Source organism: Ptychodera flava, unplaced genomic scaffold, assembly GCF_041260155.1.
Source record: "Ptychodera flava strain L36383 unplaced genomic scaffold, AS_Pfla_20210202 Scaffold_46__1_contigs__length_1169225_pilon, whole genome shotgun sequence".
Taxonomy (NCBI): Eukaryota; Metazoa; Hemichordata; class Enteropneusta; family Ptychoderidae; genus Ptychodera; species Ptychodera flava.
The window spans coordinates 107,930-128,668 of record NW_027248368.1 but is presented as its reverse complement, the minus strand read 5'-3'; the positions used below and the strand labels follow the sequence as shown (position 1 = coordinate 128,668).

At 36.2% G+C, this 20,739-nt stretch overlaps 1 protein-coding gene across 1 annotated transcript; it reads left to right on the top strand.

The window, feature by feature from the left end:
* Positions 1 to 1,401: 1,401 nt before the first annotated feature.
* Positions 1,402 to 19,859, top strand: LOC139128224 (coiled-coil domain-containing protein 177-like). The gene is made up of 17 exons (XM_070694040.1): positions 1,402 to 2,063; positions 4,462 to 4,616; positions 4,914 to 5,028; positions 5,352 to 5,498; positions 6,078 to 6,183; positions 6,304 to 6,372; positions 7,176 to 7,335; positions 7,960 to 8,145; positions 8,388 to 8,507; positions 8,895 to 8,948; positions 11,528 to 11,653; positions 12,429 to 12,502; positions 12,820 to 12,927; positions 14,443 to 14,545; positions 16,293 to 16,402; positions 16,969 to 17,139; positions 17,791 to 19,859. Exons 1-17 carry the CDS (start codon positions 1,991 to 1,993, stop codon positions 17,888 to 17,890), a joined length of 1,977 nt encoding a protein of 658 aa, XP_070550141.1. The 5' UTR covers positions 1,402 to 1,990; the 3' UTR covers positions 17,891 to 19,859.
* The last annotated feature ends 880 nt before the right edge of the window (positions 19,860 to 20,739 follow it).

The window sequence follows — 20,739 nt, the reverse complement described above, 5'->3', positions numbered from 1 at the left end:
ATACTAGTGTAGTTTTGTGGAGGGACCGTGGTATGGTTCATTTTGTGGCCTGTGACAATGTTTGTGAGCTGTGTCACCATGCTGCAGCAATACAGCAGCAGCGCTTAAGCGCACTCGTCTAATATTTTGAAGAGTATGTAATAATCTTGACACGAAATGACCCCTTCTTTGAATACTTTGTTCTCACCTGTGGTGGGTGCACTAAACGTGCAGCTGCTGATACACACCTTACTGGTAACTGCAGTGCCGCACATACGATGCTGAAGTTAGACTCGGTTTCGGATTCGGTTTCGGATTCAGTTTCGGATTCGGTTTCGGATTCGAGTGACTGAAAGAAATTTTATATTTTCAGCCGATTTAGTCATACTGTGGAATACTTTATTTTCACTTGGAGTTTTTTTCTATACTCTCGCTTGATCTTTTTTTCAGCTAAAATAAAATCCAATCAGACTAGACAAAGTCAAAATAAGACACAGTGAAACAGTGAAAATCTGTTTTCGGCTAAAATAAATTCCAGTGAAAATAAAATGGTCTGCAGTACTTCTGTATGCAACGATAAATACTTGTTGTCAAGAACAAGTTTTTACTGGATTACCTTTCGGCATATGTAGTATATATTTTAAAGCATAAATTGTGTGCATGTATTCACAATTAACATAGTAAAAAAATAGGAATTACAGAAAATTTCAAAGTACTTAAATTGAAAGGAAGTGTCGAGCAAGGAAAACAACATTTACAAAAACATTTATACTTCAATTTGGTTTTTTTGTCACAATTTGTATCACGTGGTGTAATGCTAATGTGTTGTTTTACTTTGTTGTTTTGATTGGTGCTCTTCTACACAGATTTCATTTTGAATGTACCATACTAAACTCCCTGACTAAACTATCAGTTAATATGTTGTACAATAAAGATTGCATTGAATGCATTTCTTTGTATTGTGTGTATTACTGAAGCTTGAATAGTCCAAACTGCATAATGCCCATAATTGCTCATAAGTTGTAACTTTTGACTAATTTTTCAGCAGTTTTGTTTGGTGTATTCATGCAATATAGTTTCTTGCTCTACTGCCTAAAGTGTTTTGTTTTTTAAACTGTATAAATTATAATTATGTACGAAACATTTATGTCATAAAATTCATGCTACATGTGCAGTAAGGTGATCTAGTTAAGTAAAATATCTCCTTGTGTATCAGTAGTTATCATATCCTTCGAAAAAATTATAACATATGCTGGAAATATAAAACTATTCTCAGTTATTCGAATCCGAAACCGAATCCGAAACCGAATCCGAAACCGAATCCGAAACTGAGTCCAACTTCAGCATCGTGCCGCACATGCAAAAGCTACACATACCGCCCCCTGTGGTCTGTAAGGGAGAGGAACACGGTGATAAGTCGTTCTCGTCGTTCCACGTTACGTTGTTCAAGGTCAGGAACTGTATTTTGGTCGATAAACGTGATATTTGAATTGAAAATGAGATACGTCGTACATTGAGTAGGGTTATATATCCGAGGGGATTAAATTACAAGCCTAAATTTGACAATTTAACCGCTCATTCACGTTCTAAATGCATCGGTAGAGTCGATCAAAACCAACTCTCGGAAATCGCGTGATTATGTGAAAGCGAGGCCATAGCAACAGATTTTGAATGTGAGCTTCGCGCAATATATGAAAGAAAATTGTTTGTGGGATGGAAATCTGTATTGATTCTGTTTGATTTTATTTTTGGTTGATTTATACTGCTATTATAAACATGTGACATAGCAGAGAAGTTTGTTATATGTATCTTTCAATCCAAGCTTGTCGGTGTAAGGCCTCACGACATGGTCCTTCGAGAAAGTGTGCAACAAGAAGTCCCTCCAGAATTTTGACAAGTCTAGACTTGTCGTCAGACTTTTAAATATACCCGTCAGGTAATTTGAATACCTCAAGGAACACAAAAGTCGTGGTACGTACATTGTTGTGGTTAATTAGTGCAAGCTGCTAAGATGGAGCAGACGGTTGGTATGACAGTTCCAAACTACAACGTAGATGACTTCTTCGATGAGCCAGACAATGACGGTGAGTGTCTCATAGTATACTGATTCTGCATTACATTTCAAATTCAGAATGATATCTTGGCGAAAATTAAATAGCTGTAGCACTTCACCATACCGTATGCTGGAGACAACACCAACTCAACGTTTTCCGGAGTTTGATACTCTGAGAAGAGTTCAAAGGACTATTGCTCAAGCGGGAATTCTGAATTTTACAAACCACTGAACCACACAGATTCAACAGCCAGTGTCAAGCAATACACTGTTACATTGTTGGAATGTGTTTACATTCAAGACGCCCGATGACTGACCTATAAACGACCTTGTTGTGTAACCATTATCACCTAGTACTGTCTCACATCTCATCACATTATAGTCCTAGCTCTGCATGGCAGGGCTGTGTTACCGGCGTCTTTAGGGCCTCCCACCACAGGCCTATAACGCCGCGGTAACACAGCCCTGCCATACAGAGATAATTACAGCCTAACAGTATATGCTACTAATACTACAACTATTTTACTACAACTTAACCCTTTGAGCGCCAAAGTCAATTTTTGTCACCTTAAGAAAATATACTGCAGTCAATTGTTTTCAATTTTTGTAAAAATTTTGATAACAAACTGTAGCCAATGAAATGTGATAATCATTTGGTCCAAAATTATCAAAAAATTACAGGAAAATTCAAAAAATTTGGTTAAAATGTTGCACTAAAATTTCGGTGGGAACAATTACAGCACTCAAAGGGTTAAGTACATATGTCACCATTCCTGTCATTAAGTATAGGATAAAGCCCGAGTACGAGGGCTCTTCTGGTATATAAAGTCCAACCCAACGATAAAATGTCGAGGCCGCAGGCCGAGACATTTTATCGTGGGGTTGGACTTATATACCAGAAGAGCCCGAGTACGAGGGTTTTATCCGACTTAAAACTATCGCCCTTAACTGATATATTTTCGTTTTCAATGTGTTTACGTCATCCGTCCCCTTCGTTAATGTAACATTTTTAGGATATGAATTAAAACTTTTATTTGTGAAATAGCCTTCCAATGTAATGGAACATCCTATAAATGCCCTAGGGCACATTATGTAAATGCCCTAGGCACAGCAGATTTTGTGTTGCAGCTGGTTTCCGCTGTGTTACCAAATTTGAATATTAAAACGTACCAGATGTCTACAGAATATGACATGTTCACTTTTGATTGGACAGTACTTTACTATGGCGCTGTCATTCGTTTCTGCAATTTGGTGACCAAGGCTTTACGTATAAATAAAACACCCTGAATTGAGCACTCTGATTGGTCAACCAACAGTAGATAGTTTTTAAGAAATGTGTAAATTATGGAGATATATTTATCTACTATCTACTTCATGGATAATCAATACAATTTTATTTGTACCTGTTCAACTCTAAACACTTGTTTGTTTTGAGTCGTCATTTTTCCCCCAAAATCCCCAAGTTGTGATTAGCAACATCACCTTTTATTGCTCTGACCATGGAGGTACTTCTACCTCCATGCTCTGTGTGTTCACACCCTAGTGCGACCAAGTAAACAATAATGATCAAACTGAGTGAAACTGTAAAACCACCGTTGATATTGCTAGTTTTCAAATGTTATCAACTAATCTTTAAGAATTTAATAAGAATTGAATAGCGTTGTGATTTCAGGGTTGTTACTAAATATAGCTGCACGCGTGCAATTTCGGACAATGCTGCCAAACTTGTACTGCCAAAATTGTATTTCGGACAAACTTTGTAGATCTTTGCATGCGTGGCTGTTGTTGCAGCTTGTAGTCTGAGCCATAAAATACCACAAACTAGCGTAACCATTGTAACGCTAGCAGGTTTTATTTTTGTCGTTCATGTGGAAAATGCAGACAAATATTTATTTATGCATATTAATGAGAGAGAACAGTGATGTCATTTACGATCAGTGCTATTTGACCAAAGGGGACGTACTTCAATCTTAAAGTTTAGCTTTTTAGAGGTTTTTTTTGTCTTCTATATGTGTATCTTCAACCAGTGATGTTGCACGCTTTGTCAACCAAAATCACTTCACTTTGTATAGTGACCATGGTTTGACAAGTGATTGATCAACTAAACCGTACCATATGTATTTTTATATTGTTTTGTAAATAATGTATTACTGTAAGATTTGCTTTCTTGTTTTGAAAGTGAATGGAGAGAACTCTGATGTACCATACTTTTAAGATCGTTTGATGTGTTGTGTGAGAAACTTCCTTTGTACAGTTAGTTCAGAACATTATGGGCCAAAAGCATTTTGGCCGTATTTTTGCTGTACATATTCCAGTTGCAATAAGTATAGCTGCCAGTAGAGTTCTTTAATCTAATGTGTTATAAGTCAGTATACAAAAAGTTAGTGGACAACAGTACCCTGATGATACTGTCATCTTGGTAATTGTAGATAACAAAGCAGAAGATGAAAGAGAAGGGAAAGTCAAGAGGGACCCAAAGCTGAAGTTGGACTTGTACAACTTTGAAAGCCCAGAAGCAGAGGACAGTAGATATATCTTGACAAGTCCCCGCTCTCTAGAAGCGTGTGCACGTTATGGCATCAGGGTAAGTGTAATGTAAATGGAACATGTTTGCAGAGGAAAAAGTTAATTATGTAATTATGTACAGGTAAAAGCAAGAAAGCATGTGTTGTGAAATGGAATTATTTGGTAACTATACTGTCTATGCTAATGCTAATAAAACTACCACTGGTAAAAGATTTCAGTGTATTTATACATCAAGAAAGTTTTGGTATTTCTCCCCCTTCCCAAATTAAAAAATAGTCTTGAAGACTTTATGCGCACAGTTCTTTATAAATTCTATATTACAAATAATCAAGGAAATATTAACTTTTCTTTTCAGCCTGTTGAACTTCTACTGAAATCAATTGAAGATTTTGAAGATGAGTATGGGCCACTAGGAAAATCTCAGAAAGCAATTCAGAAGATTTATGAGGAACATGAGCAAGATAGACTGAGTAAGTTGATAATACTAGTAGTTCTAAGTTCGGTGTTCTCCAGAGTTTGAAAATTCAGAGCGGTAGCCAATTTACATATCAATCACAATTTGCATATCAATATGTGATTTGCATTTCTGTGAAAATGTATTGCTTTGTTCGGTTATTATTAAATAAATAGATTACTAAAAACAGAGTGATGACACACGTACACACCTCAAATTTCCTCATAGACAACCTTGAAACATTGTTTTGCCGCATCGCCTAATTGAAGCATTGTTGCTATCAGTAAATGGTTCATGATTTGTAATTTGGAATATGAAATGTTTGTTTTTAATTTTCAGCAAAGTTAAAGATATGTCGAACTGAAAGAGAAAAAATCATCCTAGAAGATGAAGACAAGGACAAAAATGGTGGTCCTACAGCGATTGATAAATACTTTAAAAAGTACCCAACAAGGACATCCTCTCCTTCAAAACCTATGTACAAAAGTAAGCAATATTCTATATCATCACCGGTATGAATTGATATTTTGACCCAAGAGCTGGTGACCATTTATCTGACATGAAGACGGCAAATTGTCCCCTATCACAAAAACCCGCAAAGCCTTGCCTGTGTACAGCCACAGTAGTCAAACATTAAGAAACACAAAGTATATGTGTATTCTCTGACTCAATTTTATCACATTTATCCACATAAACAGGACAGATTTATTAATGGAATATCATAGAATCGGAAAACACTTATTATATAGCTATATTACAGCTGACACAGAAGTAGGCTAGTCCTATGGTGATCAAAGACCAATAGTAACATTAACAGATTTACAACTATTGCCGTCGTCTTACCTCATACCAAAAACATGTTTTGTTTTTATATTGAAAGTTAAATCTCTACATACATACATATATTGTAAGCTAAAATATACAAAGAAAGAAAGAAAAAAGAAATACTGTGTTGCCCCATCATTTTTGTAATTAGACAGTTTGAAAAATAAATCTAGAAATGATTTTTTCGAGCAGTTTCATTATATGTACATGGTATTCTTCCTCTGAAAATGTTTACTATAGGTATGGAAGTTGGTGGTGGTGACACTGGCAGTCTACAAAGGAAAAGAACGGCATGGACAACGTCTATAGGACATGAAAGAGTCACACCGGAGGAACTTGATAATAGGTAATTGAAAATCTATCTATCAGTAATATTTGATAGTTCACCGGTCCCAAATATCTAACTTTTCACACTCAAATTTCAATATTCTGATTTCACTCTTTTCCCTCTGGTATTACTATCCAGGGCTAGGGAGCTTTATGACCTTGGAAAGAAAAAAGATGATGAAGATCTCAAAGAAACTAGAAAATCCAGGTTGGTAAAATTTCTACTGGTGTGCTTGTCATCATGTTCGGATTACAATAAAATTGTCCTGAATTCATTTATTGTTTGCCTTTGAAGGTAACACATGTTTATCAAACTTTGGTGGGAGAACAATGTAGAAGGGTTAGTACTCCATTTTATGGTAAAAATTATTTTTTCTTGAACAAGGTTTTGTTTTTAATTCTCATCTTCACTGAATCACCTTTTATAAGTGCAGACTTTATAAGGTAGAATGTGCCTCGAAACTTTAAGACTTAAACTTATGCTCAAACTTTTCATAAAGAAAGGTTCAACTAAATTTCTTCCAAAATTAAGAATACAAAGTAGTGGTCACCTTGCAAAATTTGGTACCATGTAGACAAATTACCTTAACATTACTGTTATTTGAAATTCAAAATGGCCACCATCCCTGTGTTAACTGTGAGGAAATTAACTTTTCAATTAAAAAACAGTAGGTGGTGATTGCATTATCTACTCCAAGAGCTTTAAAATGAATCCTGCAAGCGGTAAAACACAAAAGTTCTGGAAAATTTGAGAGTCTGAATATCTGTCCTGAGGTGCATTCTATTTTCAAGTGAAAGATCTGCCACTTGAGGGCACCCTTTGCATTCCCAGAAGGGATACACCAAGTATATCCACTTTGAACTCAAGACTCACGAGTGAAGATTCCATTGCTCTTCTGAAGGAGCAATCTCAAACATTAGCCCTTCAAGTCTACACTGCTTTAAGATCGCAACCTGCAACACGTTGCAGTTACCCAGTAATAGTTGTTTTGCCATCAATTCTTTATTCAGGTCAAGGACAAGGACAAGGTACACCAATGAGGACCCCTTTGCTGTCAGAGACAAGGGCAAATCATTTTCCAGTACATCACTCAGACCAAGTAGTGCGGCTTCATCTTTTCAAGGAAAAACGTATCAGGAAGTAGCAGCGCATTGGAACTCGTTGGCACTGGCCTAACAGAGAAGGTAATCAGATGAATTGAAACCAGATTTTGATTAACTTGGTAGTTTATCCTTTGGTAGAAAGTATATGTGTGCCAGGAAAAGTTAATGTATGGTGTACTCTCACTGGACTGACAAGTAGGGTAGATTGGGTCAGTGTTACCAATGACGAATGTGAACCTGTTGACAGGTAATTGGGTTAGCTGGCTAAAGTTTTGGCAAATGCCTGCAGAAGCCTTTTCAGTTTATGTTCCTTTACCAGTTTGTCAAAGATCATAAAACCAGCTCATTGAGAGAAAAGCTACAGAACATAGAGTGACTAGTAAAATGTATTATACATGGTATGTTTTGTAATGGAATGCAACATATATTTGTGGAGCATCAGCTTTCAGATGTGCAAGTCGACAATTATCTGAAAAGGGAATGACCATCAAATGCATAAAACTGCAGGCAATTTTAAGTTATCCTTTTTTCTGATATCATTACGACTCAAACCACTGAACCGCTTTGTGCGAATGTGTGCATGTATACATAGCCATGTATTTGCTTATTATTTATTTATTGCTTTTCTTTATATTTCTATATTTATTTATTTGCACATGTATCTTATTCCATTTGTTCACTTCTTGCCAAGGATCAAAAGATTGTCAACTTGATGAAAGCTAAACTTGCATCAGAGAGGGAACAGGATCAACAGAGGGAACTGGCTAGGCTTACTTGGGATGAAGAACATCGCACTGAAAGACAAAAGAAGCTGGAATCTGAAATTCAGAGACGCAGAAATATGGCTGAAGTACAGAGAGACAGAGAAAGGAAAAAGGTTGGTTTTAGATATACCACCGTGTTAGCCACTACTTACCACATGAATGACATGGGTGACCATGAATAGTATGAAAGGTTCAATGTATGTTTGTGTGAACATTTGTCGTTGCTTGTGTACAAATCTCATCTCTTTGGACTTATCTAAGATCCAATCCTCATTGAGCATCTCGCAAGACAATTTTTCCAAGTTATGTTTTAGATTTTTCGCACATTTTCATCTATGTTGTTTAACTTTTTCAGAGAATTGTGGAGAAACAGAGGAAGCTTGCAGAACTTGAGTTGGTATCAGATGCAAGACGGATTGTGGAATACAAAGAAATGGAGGCCGAAAGAAATCTAGAAAGGCAAAGGCAGGTTGAGGTATGAGCAGGCAGTGTTCTTCACAGCTTGGAAAAACAGATTACTGCTAAATAATAATGCATAGTTTTCACATTCTTTTGTTTTGAAAATGTGTCTTTTTGTATGGTTATTAGCATATCAATAAATTGCTAAAAAGACTGAGGCATCGCCAACCCTTCAAAATCACCCTCTTGAGAACCCTTAGCAACATACCGTTTCATTGCATAATCTATTCTAATATTGTAAAAAAGTATTGTTGACTGTAATTCTATGTTACAGAAAAGCCAACCAGTGCTATTGAAGATGAACTTACCCTTTATGGAGCTTATGGACTACAATTCTGACATGTACTACTACTAGTAGTCTTAAAATGTATTGCAGTAAATGGTTCTTATTTTTTTTCTACAGACAAGCAAACTCTTGATGAAGAAACAGATAGACGAACAAAAGAAGAGACAACAAGTAAGAGAGAGACTATTGCTATCCTGGTAACTTTGCAATGCCGGAGAAATTTTGACTGGGAAAGTCAAAGAAAGCGTGGAGTACTGTAAAAAAATACTTTTGAGAATTAGTAATCTGTATGATACAGGTGTCATAATATCAATCTATAGAAATTCATATTACTCCTTTGCCACCAAAGTTTTTAGTCCCCACGGACACCGTCCGGGGGACTTATAGGTTGGTCGTGTCCATGCGTGTGTGCGTCCGTGCGTGCGTGCGTGTGTGCGTCCGTGCGTGCGTCCGTCCGTTCACGCAGATATCTCAGAGATGCAAGGAGCGATTTCATTCAAACTTGGTACAATGATTACTTCATATGTCATACAGATGCACGTCGATTTGTTTTGTGATACGATCCAATATGGCCGCCAGGCGGCCATTTTATTACGATTTTTCATGTACAGAGCCATAACTCAGACATGTTTCAACCGATTTTATTCAAAGTTGGTACAAGGACATTGACCAATGTCATAGATATGCACGTCAATTTGTTTTGTGATACAATCCAATATGGCCGCCAGGCGGCCATTTTCTTACGATTTTTTCATGTACAGAGCCATAACTCACACATGTTTCAACCGATTTTATTCAAAGTTGGTACAAGGACATTGACCAATGTCATAGATATGCACGTCAATTTGTTTTGTGATACGATCCAATATGGCCGCCAGGCAGCCATTTTATTACTATTTTTTCATGTACAGAGCCATAACTCAGACATGTTTCAACCGATTTTATTCAAAGTTGGTAAAAGGACATTGACCAATGTCATAGATATGCACGTCAATTTGTTTTGTGATACGATCCAATATGGCCGCCAGGCGGCCATTTTCTAACGATTTTTTCATGTACAGAGCCATAACTCAGACATGTTTCAACCGATTTTATTCAATGTTGGTACAAGGACATTGACCGATGTCATAGATATGTACGTCAATTTGTTTCATGATATGATCCATGGCAGCCATATTGGTTACAATTTTTTCGTGTCCTTAGCCAAAACTTGGGCACGTCTCAACTGATTTTATTCACCGATTTTATTCAAACTTAGTACAAGGACATTGACCTATGTCATACATATGCACATTGATTTGTTTTGTGATACAATCCAATATGGCCGCCGTGTGGCCATTTTTACCGATTTTTTCATGTCCGGAACCATAACTCAGACATGTATCAAGCAAATTTATTCAAAGTTGGTATAAGGACATTGACTTATTTATACACATGTATGTCGATTGGTTTCACGAGATGGTCCAATATGGCCACATGGTAGCAATTTTGTTATGGTTGTTTCATGTCGAGAGCCATAACTCTGGCAAGTCTCAACTGATCTTATTCAAAGTTGGTACATGTACATTGACTTATGTCGTACATATACGTGTTGATTTTTTAAACAGTAAGATCAAATATCGCTGCATGGCGGTGATTTTGTTACAATTTTCTAATGTACAGAGCCATAACTCAGACATATTGCCACCAGTATCATTCAAAGTTGGTACAAGGACATTGACCTATTTCATACATATGCTCGTCAATTTGTTTCACGTCATGTAGCAGTAACATGTCAATTATTGAAGTTTCGTAAATAGGCTGATATGTCAAGAAATACTGCATCAAATTCATGAAACTTTGTACAGATGTTAAACTCACATTGCTTTAACATTGGAAAAGACATCAGTGTCATTTTAATTAATTTGTGATTGCATAAGTAATGAACTTTCCTAATTAGGGTGATATAGCCACAAATTAATACAACGTCAAATGTGATGAAACTTGATACAGATGTTGATCTCATAGTGTTGTAAATACTGCATCAAACTTTATGAAATATGGTACAAGTGATAATCTGTTAAGTGTTAGGATTGTATGCAAAAATGTTTTGCAACATCCTGTTGATTAATTCCTAGTTGACTCATTTTATGAACTTTAGGATGGTGGCCTACTTTGGTTTTATGTTTTCATCACCATGGAACTCATTCTTGGCCATTGAGCGCCATCTGTATCAAAGTATTTTTATCGCAGACCTAATTAATGAAGAGGACTCTATCCTCTCTGAGGACATGTAATCAAAGTACCCATTAACAGTGGGGACTGTGTCATCAACGATGACTTGTTTTACAAAGTGTTGCTGTTGATATTGGTATGTTTAGATTTATATAGAGAGAATAACAGATGCCAGGGTTATAATGTTTCCAGCAGAAGAATGTCCCCTTTACATAGAGCAGGAAGTAACTGCTTGCCCAGGCTAGGTAAATTTTTGGCAGGCAGGTGAAAATTCAAGTTACCTACCCAATGGACAGGTTGAAATACTTTCAAGTTTTTAGTTTGCTGGGATCCAAAACATAGTTATTTTTGGGCAGGTACTATTTTGCCAGGGCAAGCAACTTTTCAAAACTAGTCAGCTGCATGTCGGATTCTTTTCCATAAATTCCCCACTCCATTTGATATCCTTGTATTCAGTACCCTGTAGTTTTTCCCACTGGTAATGCAACTATTCATGCACACCAGTTCATAGTGGATCCCATTGTCTCTGTTGTTAGCAACACTTGAAGACCTCCAAGGACAGGGAAGACGATGAGTTCCGAGACATGGTGAAGCATCATCTGGACTACTCGCTGAGTAAAGCTGAAAGGATCAAACAAATGAAAGAGGAGGATGAGCATAGGGTAAGTCATCAGTGTACCAAGTAGATTTACAATAAGTTAGAGATAATTTTGCAGAATCATATATCGTGCCCAGAAGATGATATAGGTTGTTTCTTGATGGTTAGAAAAAATGAGTGAATTTATTTGTCTGTCTCGAGTGGATCAACTTTCGTAATGAGTTGTGATGAATGAAGCAGTTTAGTTAGAATGTAATTTTCACAATAACTAAAATGTAGCAAGCACATGATTAAGTATTCCTATCAAATGGAAGGGCAGCAGAAATTACATGATGTAGTGAGGCCATTATTGGTACCCCAATGCATGATATAAAACCCAAAATATTTAGAATGAAAACAGACAAGTACAATATGAAGAAAGGTATTGCCAATAATCACTGGGTTTAGTTCAGGTTGAAAGTGTGCACAAGTTTACATTGACTTTATGGGAAAGACTAGTGATATTTATTTAATGCATCATCTGGTCAATGGCCATCATCAATGGCAGCATTAATATAGATGGTATTAATTTTGACGTTTCAAATTACTCTGACTACTGGTAGCTGTTTGAACTTGAACAGTTTTAAAGATTTCTTTTACATTAAAAATACATCCAACGAAGACAAAGGTTGATGTTCATAAAATTTTATACTGGTAGGACAGTTTTACTGTTTAGATATGACAGCAGAAAAATTCAAAGATTGACTACAGTATAGAACACAAAAACTCTCTTTGAAAAGATGTGATGTAGACTGTAACGGTTGAAGGGTTTTTAATGTCACATCTCACTTCCTTTTCAGAGAGTACAGCTGAGAAACAAACAAGAAATGGAGAAATACAAATCAAAGAAGGCAGAATTAGAAAAACTTTCTAAGTAAGCTCTATTAGTCAATCATATTATGACTTGTGTGTAAAGGCAAAATGATAAAGCAACATTACCTAGCCAATTAAGTCATGCCAGAGACTCTATTTGCCAAGAGTAATAGCCACAGATGACTATAACCATATTGTAAAGTCTCAACTCCACTGTTCATTTAATGTATTTGCAGATTATCATAGTCACAGATAACAAAGTAGAGATACCAGCTTCTTTTCACTCGACATTTAAAAAAATGTTCCCAGAATTCTTTTTCATCATCAAGACGCTCTACGTGTGTATGTGTTAATTGCTTGCCCTCTGTCTTGTTTCAGGGAGGAACGATTACTGTTGGCCGAGTCACTGGAAATGAAACACCACCTAGCCTCACAGAAATATGCCACTCATATACAACAGAGGGACAATGAAATCATGCTCAGCAAGTAAGTGGCACAATGATTTTACATTCAATGATACAGAGATAACGAAAGCTGTTCAGTGACAGGGATGAGAAATGGATGTACCACTGTTAAGTGGTACTGAAGCCCTGTACCAAAGACTCAGAGAGACCTATTCACTATGAATTACCTCAGAGGGAGTTTGAAGTCAGATATGCTTACAACATATCATTACAATTCATTTAGTTGGTGGGACTGTTCTTGTGAAATTCTAGTGTTCCATAATTCCCTTGAAATTTCTGAAAGTTTTACTTGAAATGGCAACAATTATTGATAATTTCCAGCTGGACCAAGACTTGCAGCCACTATGATAACATCTTGTACAATCATAGACCCACTGAAATGGAGGGTCTTTGGTACAATGGGGCTAACACACTGTATGTATATCATGTGTAGTTTCTGTGTAAATGTCTGCTTGCTCTGATATCTTTATTCTGATCTGGGTGTACGTTTGATGCACAATGTATGTGATTCTTGCTTTGAAGAACTCCAATTCTCCCACTCTAAAACAAGCTGAAAGTCTCTGATAATTATCGTAATTTCCATTATTAAACATTTAGCAACAAATAAATTTTATAGCAACCCAGCTGTGAAAATGAGGAATTACAATAATTTGTAGTTACTTTGATTCCCCATTGAAATTGATGATGAGATGAAGATTTGCTCATTTGGAAGCATTTTCTCCACTTTTATGTTGTCACTCTGCAGTATTGAAGGCCCAGGTTTCTATAGGATTTATCTAGGAAAGGATAGTATTCATTTACACTGTACCAGGATAATAAAACCTAGAAAATACAATGACAAAGTCCACGTGGACCGTAAGGCTGAGGCCAGGGATTTGAACAAAACCATTTAGATCGTCTTCTTTGTTGACCTCAGAATTTTTTGTACCTGTATTTTAATTAATAGATGTTGAGTTGTATGTACATAACCAGTTTGTTGTTTGTCATTTAGTTGCTCATAAATCTGCAGTGTTTTTAGGGCAGTGCCCTTGTATATTTTTCCACAGTCCTCAGTTAAAGGGGTTTCCATGTATATCAATGCAATTCTATCAGGGAACAAAATGTTATCAGAGTCATAAAATTATTTACCTCTACTGACTCTATTAACGTCTAGCAAGAACACTGAGTCAGCAAATGATGATGAGAGACTCCAAAAGTATGCCATCTATCATTATCATATTCTTGTTGTGTATGATAGAAAGATAGAATGACTCTATTCTTTAATCATAGGCAGTGTGGCATATCACATTGGGAACTACAATGTAGATAAGTTGTCATGGAAACCACTATGGTATTAAAAAGTACAACAAAATAAATCATAGATAGATTTCATTTTTATAGTAGAAGACAAACTGAGAACAGATTGATTTAAAAGCACTGTTTATGTCAACATGTGACCTTTTTGTATGGACATTGATGTCTGTATCCATGTCAAATATAATGTGTTATTTATCGTGCACTGAAATATGAATATTCTAATTAACTCACTGCATCACAGAATGAAGAAAGAGCAGCAGGTTAGGAAAAGCAAAGAATCTAAGACAGCTGCTGAACGAGAAATGGATGAATGGAGAGATGCATTGCTAGAACATCGCAAAATGGTAAGATACAAAAGCGTTGTCTATGGTTTTACTGTTTACGTATGTTGGTATACTTGTAAGAAAGAATAGAAAATATATTTGCAGTTCCAACAAATGCATTACAAATGTATTTTTTATTTGCTATTTTGACTTGTTACATGTTTTATTTGCATTGAATGAAACCCACTTCCAAACCAATAGTTCAAGTGGCAGTTAATTTATTGATCAATGAATTACTTGGAATGCAAATATGTAAAAACAATTGATCATTCAACCAACTAAGCAGTCAGTACTTAATTGAACAATTAATAATTAATCAAAGCAGGGAACAAAGCTAACATTGGAAAATAGACTTGGTTCAAGTCGGTGAATTTTAAAAAAATAAAATGATTTATAATAGTTTCTCTTGTGTCTCTCCTATTTCGTACAAACCTATCCGGAATTTGGCAGCTCACGCCAGGTTTTCCCAGCGATTGAATGCGTCACGTTTGAGTCTGCGCAGTAGTGAGATAGTTTTTTCTGCCGGATTCACCGACTTGGACTTCTTGCAAAGTACAGGCGGTGAGACAGACTGTGTACACAGTGACGTAGAGCAAATACAAAATGATTGACAGCCCCCGCTGTTATTCTGGCCAATAAGAAGAACGCATGCTAATAAACCTCTGCATGCATTAAAAGTTTGTTGTCATCTCCGTGCAAAGCTAGACATCGAGTACGTTTTATATCTTGGCGAATAATAGCATCAACTTCGTACATCAACCGCGTTTTACAACTGATCGGTCGACCATCGCTAATCATGCGAGATTACCAAAGAAAGCTTGTTGAGAGTTACATTGAGGGAAAAGATGTGTTCGTCTGCGCACCAACCGGCAGCGGAAAATCACTGACATACGAAGTCGCCCCACATTGTTTTGATTTCCATCGCTTTGGGCACGTAAGAGAACAGGCTACAACTGTAAGGACGGTGTCTTTTTCCATCCTTGAATAACCGGCGACGATTTTCGCATTTTGCGACATGGGCCCCACAAACAACACAGATATTTTCACGCGTTTTCGGTGATACAACAGAGGTCGTGCTGACTTTTGTACTTGTGGGAGTGATCGCACTCGACATTTTGTCAACAACGCCATGTGAGTTTTATGCACGTCTCGTTTGGGTCAATTGGTAACTCCTCCCAATGTGTAAAATTTAGTGATGTCATCTTATGAATAATATATGAGTAAAGAAAACGTCATCTCATGAATAATTTATAGCAACGCAGATCGTGCAAGAAAGCCAAGTCTGTGATTCCGGGTGAAACTCCGCTGTATAGCGTTCACTCCACTCATCGCGTTCACCGTACTCATCGCGTCCACTCACGCGCGCGTTTCACATGAAAGCAGAATACAAATCATTGCGTTCACTCCACTCAAACATTCACAATCACAGACTTGAACAAAGTCTAATTGGAAAACTGAACCACGTAAATCATTCAATAAAAAAATTAAGGGCTGACTGTACCCATTCATGCAACTGTTCATCAGATTTTGGAAAATCTTTTGCTTTGCTAAAGTTTGGAAACAGGTACTTATTGCAAAAATTGTGGCATTATTTCTGCTCTCTCCTCTAATGGCTTGGGTGACCCAAAAGCAACAACTTAGAAAAATATCCCTAATATAGTATTTAAATGTAAATATAGCTAAAGATTACCTTAATGCATCTGTTTTATCAGTTGATATTTGTTAAAGTTTCACTGTTCAGTATTGAATGTTATCACATTCATTGCAGTTGGATGACATTGCTGTCAGGAAATCAGCCAAAGTGACTGAAGAGAAAGCAATGAGGGCTCATGAAGCCAGAAGTCTCAAAGAAAAAACTCAGAAGAAAAACTTGCACAGGTATGATATATACCAATTGTTGTGAGTAAGCTGGTATGTTTTATGATAATACGTGTGTGTATATTGATGTTCATGTAACTTTGTATCTAAAACTACATATAACAGTATCTAAATGTCTTGTTTGTTTGTTTGTTTGTTTGTTTGTTTGTAGTGTGTATTGTGTGTGTTTATAGTGTGAGTGTACCCATGTTTGTCAGTCTATAAGTCCTCATGTTGATGTGAGTATAAGCATTTATGGTCTATGATATAAATGTATATTTCTGTGTGTGTGTTTGTTGTGGTGTGTGCGTGTATTTGTGCAATTGAGTTAGGGCCAATATGTTATTGGAATGTGGTTACCTACATCTGTGAATATAACTGATTTTCACTTGGGTAGCTCGGTAAATACAAGTGTGCTGACAACACTACACTGTTACCATGAATGAATATGGCCCACATACATCTTTTTCCATATTTGGATATGTACTAAGTTTAGTGACTTCAATCCAAAATTTGAATGTTAAAAGTTTTCACTTATGAACACAGATGCCTAAATGTCAGATTTCTTTTGTACTGGCTTGATACAGAGTTAAGGAAGATGAGGAGCGCTGGAAAAGAGACACCGAAGATTTGCTGATAATCAAGGACAGTGTGACAAAGCGTGTTGCAAGTGACCGAGAAAGATCTTTGGAGAGATCTAGATCAGCTGCTAGAGCATCAGAAGATTTGAGAAACAGAATCAGGGATGAATACGCAGGGTAGGTCTTTGTCACAACTTCTGTATCTCTGGGTTTTTTTTTTTGCATTTGAAGCTTGTAATGTCAAAGTGAGAAAAAGAGTTGATGGTTAGACTATAATGAATATTAAAACTGAGTGAGGCATATTCCTGATAGAATCTAGTAGATTTGAAATTCAATGCAAAACAATGACTTGAAAAATGTAAATTAGGAAAGGCATATACAAAACTTTAATCGTACCATGTAAAAAAAGTACATTGTTTTCAAGCACTGAAAAATGGGTGTCTGTAAGGATCTGTTGGAAAATTATCAAGAATACTTATATTCGGTGTTCACTGACAGACAGGTCTAGGAAAAATCAAGAGGCAAAGTGTGTAGCTGAAAGTTGAGTTTTTCATATGAACACATCAAGTAAAAACACAACTGAAATGTAAGAATTTTATGTGTAAAACCTTTAGTTCCAAGCAAAACAAGCATTTAACATATCAACCATATAGTTACATAAGGTACTCAGAGATGGTGAGTGTTAGGGAATATGAAAGGGATGTGTTTTGTCACTCATTTCTTACATTTGGTCAAAGCATTTTGCCAAGATGTAGTTCTGTGTCATGTATTATTTTGGGTTCGGTATAAGTAAAAGTTTCATTTTTTGGTTTCTCTTTTGATTTCCAGTGGTTTTGACAAAATGGCTGAGAAAGCCAGACTGCAAGCTAGGATTGGTACAGGTGTACAATCAGCAACCAAGAACATGTCAACATTATCACTCGGCTGAAATCTCCTTTCTCAAAAACTGTGCTTTCAACAATCATACGTCTCTATACAATACTCTGTCTTGCCAGCATTATTTTATATTGAGCAATGATTTCCAAAGTGTTTTATATTTCATAACTTAAATTGCTTTGAATGAACTTCCATTGCCTTTATCTGTATCAAATCAATCTATTAAGAATCTATACAGAGTGATTTTACATTAGTTGAATCCATATTTTCTATTTATTGTAAATTATTTGTAGATAGTTTGTTATACCTCAGTATATAGTCTACATTCTGATTGGCTGAAAAAATATCATATGACTTTCATTAATGACATTTTCATTGCATACGACCAAAGAACTTTCAATTTGTAGTATGTTATTTTTGGACATCAAAAACGTGCTTAAAAGATGCTTTCTGTAGACGCAGAAGGCTGTTTTAAGGATTACACTCGTAAAGCAAAAGTCTACAGGGTAATTGTAACATATCAATACAATGTTTTGATTGAAGAATCTAGTGAGCCAGATATCAGATTTGTCACCAGCTTTTCATTCCTTGTGTTCAGTTGGTAGTTGATAAACAAATAGACCAAAGCTGCTGAAATTGATGAATATTGGTAAAATATGGTCAGTATTATTTTGAATTTTCAAAAACATGGCTACTCTAGTGTTATCAATTGTACAAAAAATGACATAATATTTTGCAATAGTTTCACTATCTGAAAAAACTGCATTGTGTGCTTCACCTTGATTAACTTTGTGCATAAAGAAAGAGAAGATGAGTGCTCCACTTGCATGTTATTTACATGCCGTATTTTGGATGTAAGCAAGAGTGAAAAGTTGCTGAAGGCCTTTTGTGACACAGACCAAAGATAGTTGATTGAACTGACACCATGAAAAACTTATTGTATAGCTTTTTTGATCATTTTTCAGAAACAAAGTCCAGTCATTGTTGATAAGTTTTTTGATGTGACCACATTAAGTAAATAAATTTACTGATTTGTTTTAATCTTTGATCCCAGGATTTGTAAATAAATGAAGTTTTCTCTTTCTTTGTACATCATTTAGAATTTTGCCCTTGTACAAATAAAACAATTTTTTACATTTGTTTGGGTCTGAGTTACTAATGTTACTCTGCTTTGAAGGAAATGCTGTTTTTGTTGCTGCAGAACTGTGCAGCAGTTCACACCAGATGTTGGTATTTTCATCTCAGAATGTCACACCTGGTGAAATAGGCACACAAAATAACCCTAAATAGCCAAAATCAAATCTCGTAAATGTACAGTCATTATTGTCGATAAACTGGCTCCATCGCCGTTCGTACAGCTCATTAGCCAGACAGGAGTCTTCCACTACGCCCAGCTGCCTGAACAGCAGGCCTTGGCAAGCGAAGATGAACTGGCTCAGGAATGTTCAGGAATGAAGTTAATCTTTTACTGCTTATGTTATGTTACTTGTTAATTTCTCTCTCTGATCCAGTCAGCTTTCATCCAAACTCTGTCAAGCAATTTGTAATATTTATATGTATATGGAAAATATGTTGAAAAGTCTTACTTATATTTCAATCATACAAGAAAACATCTATTTTAATACTATACCCCACAGCAACTTGTTAGCATTAAATTCCAATTGAACACTGCAGTATACAAGCGGTTTCATGGAACTTTTAAGCGCAACATAATCAACCGATGGCCTACTTTCTTCAAACTTCTAATAATTTCAGTGTTATCATCATCATCATGATTGTTACTAGATACACTTTTTATGATTTGTTCATATGCAATTAATTTTATCATAGTTTCCAAGAAAATAAATTAATTGAACACAATTTGCCTCAGTGGGTAGCTGTATGTGGTCGTGATGTGTACAGGGCTGGGTTGTGTAACACTGCACAGTGACTTTGAAGTCACTGCTGAATCATTCACTCCATGAAAGAAAAATGAATTATGTTGTTCTATCCATAAATAAAAAATTCCATACTATCCATCACCCGGTTGTTCAATGTTTGTTTTTATTCCCGGAAACTCATTATTTGACTGTAAAGAACGTCTTGTCTCAGACACACAAAAGTGGAAATATCCGCTCATTTGCAATAAAGTTTACTGACCTCTCAGAGTCTCAGTGTGATATCAAAGGTTAGTGAGTGTTGCCGGTGGTTAAGGTTCAACACTACATATCGCAGCCGTGCTGTGGATCGTTCGCGCAAGTGTCATCACAGGCGACCCAGACACTATTAATAAACTTATTATTGAGTTTTACCTCTTTTTTTCTTCTCTATCATATACTCTCCTTTTCTTCATCACAGTCTCTCTATGGATAGAGGGACTGTGTCTTTATGCTCTGACTGATCGGAGTAAATAAAATAAATTGTTATATAACCTAACCAATCCTCTTGACTCTTCATTCATTTTACAACCCATTACAAAGACGCTTATCTCTCATATACACATCTTGTAATTAATTAGTCAACACAACTAATTATGCTATCTGTGACTTTTCAAGGGTTGGTCAACATTGGAAGATAGAGATGTAAATGAAAAAGTAACCGTTTTAGTAACCTTTCCTATCTTACGCGATGTTGACCAACATAAAATCCCTGATAAATCCATGGATTAGCATAATTAGTTGTTTTGACTAATAAGTACAAGATGTGTGTATATGAGAGATAAACGTCCTTGTAATGGGTGTAAATAAATAAAGAGTCAAGAGGCTAGGTTAGGCTATGTAGTCATTTATTGCATTTACTATGATCAGTCAGAGCATGAAGAAAAGAGAGGAACTGATAGAGAAAACTGTGAAAACTCAATATAAGCTTATTAATAGTGTGTGGGCCGCCTGTGGTTTTTGCCACAGCACCCCACTTTGTCGG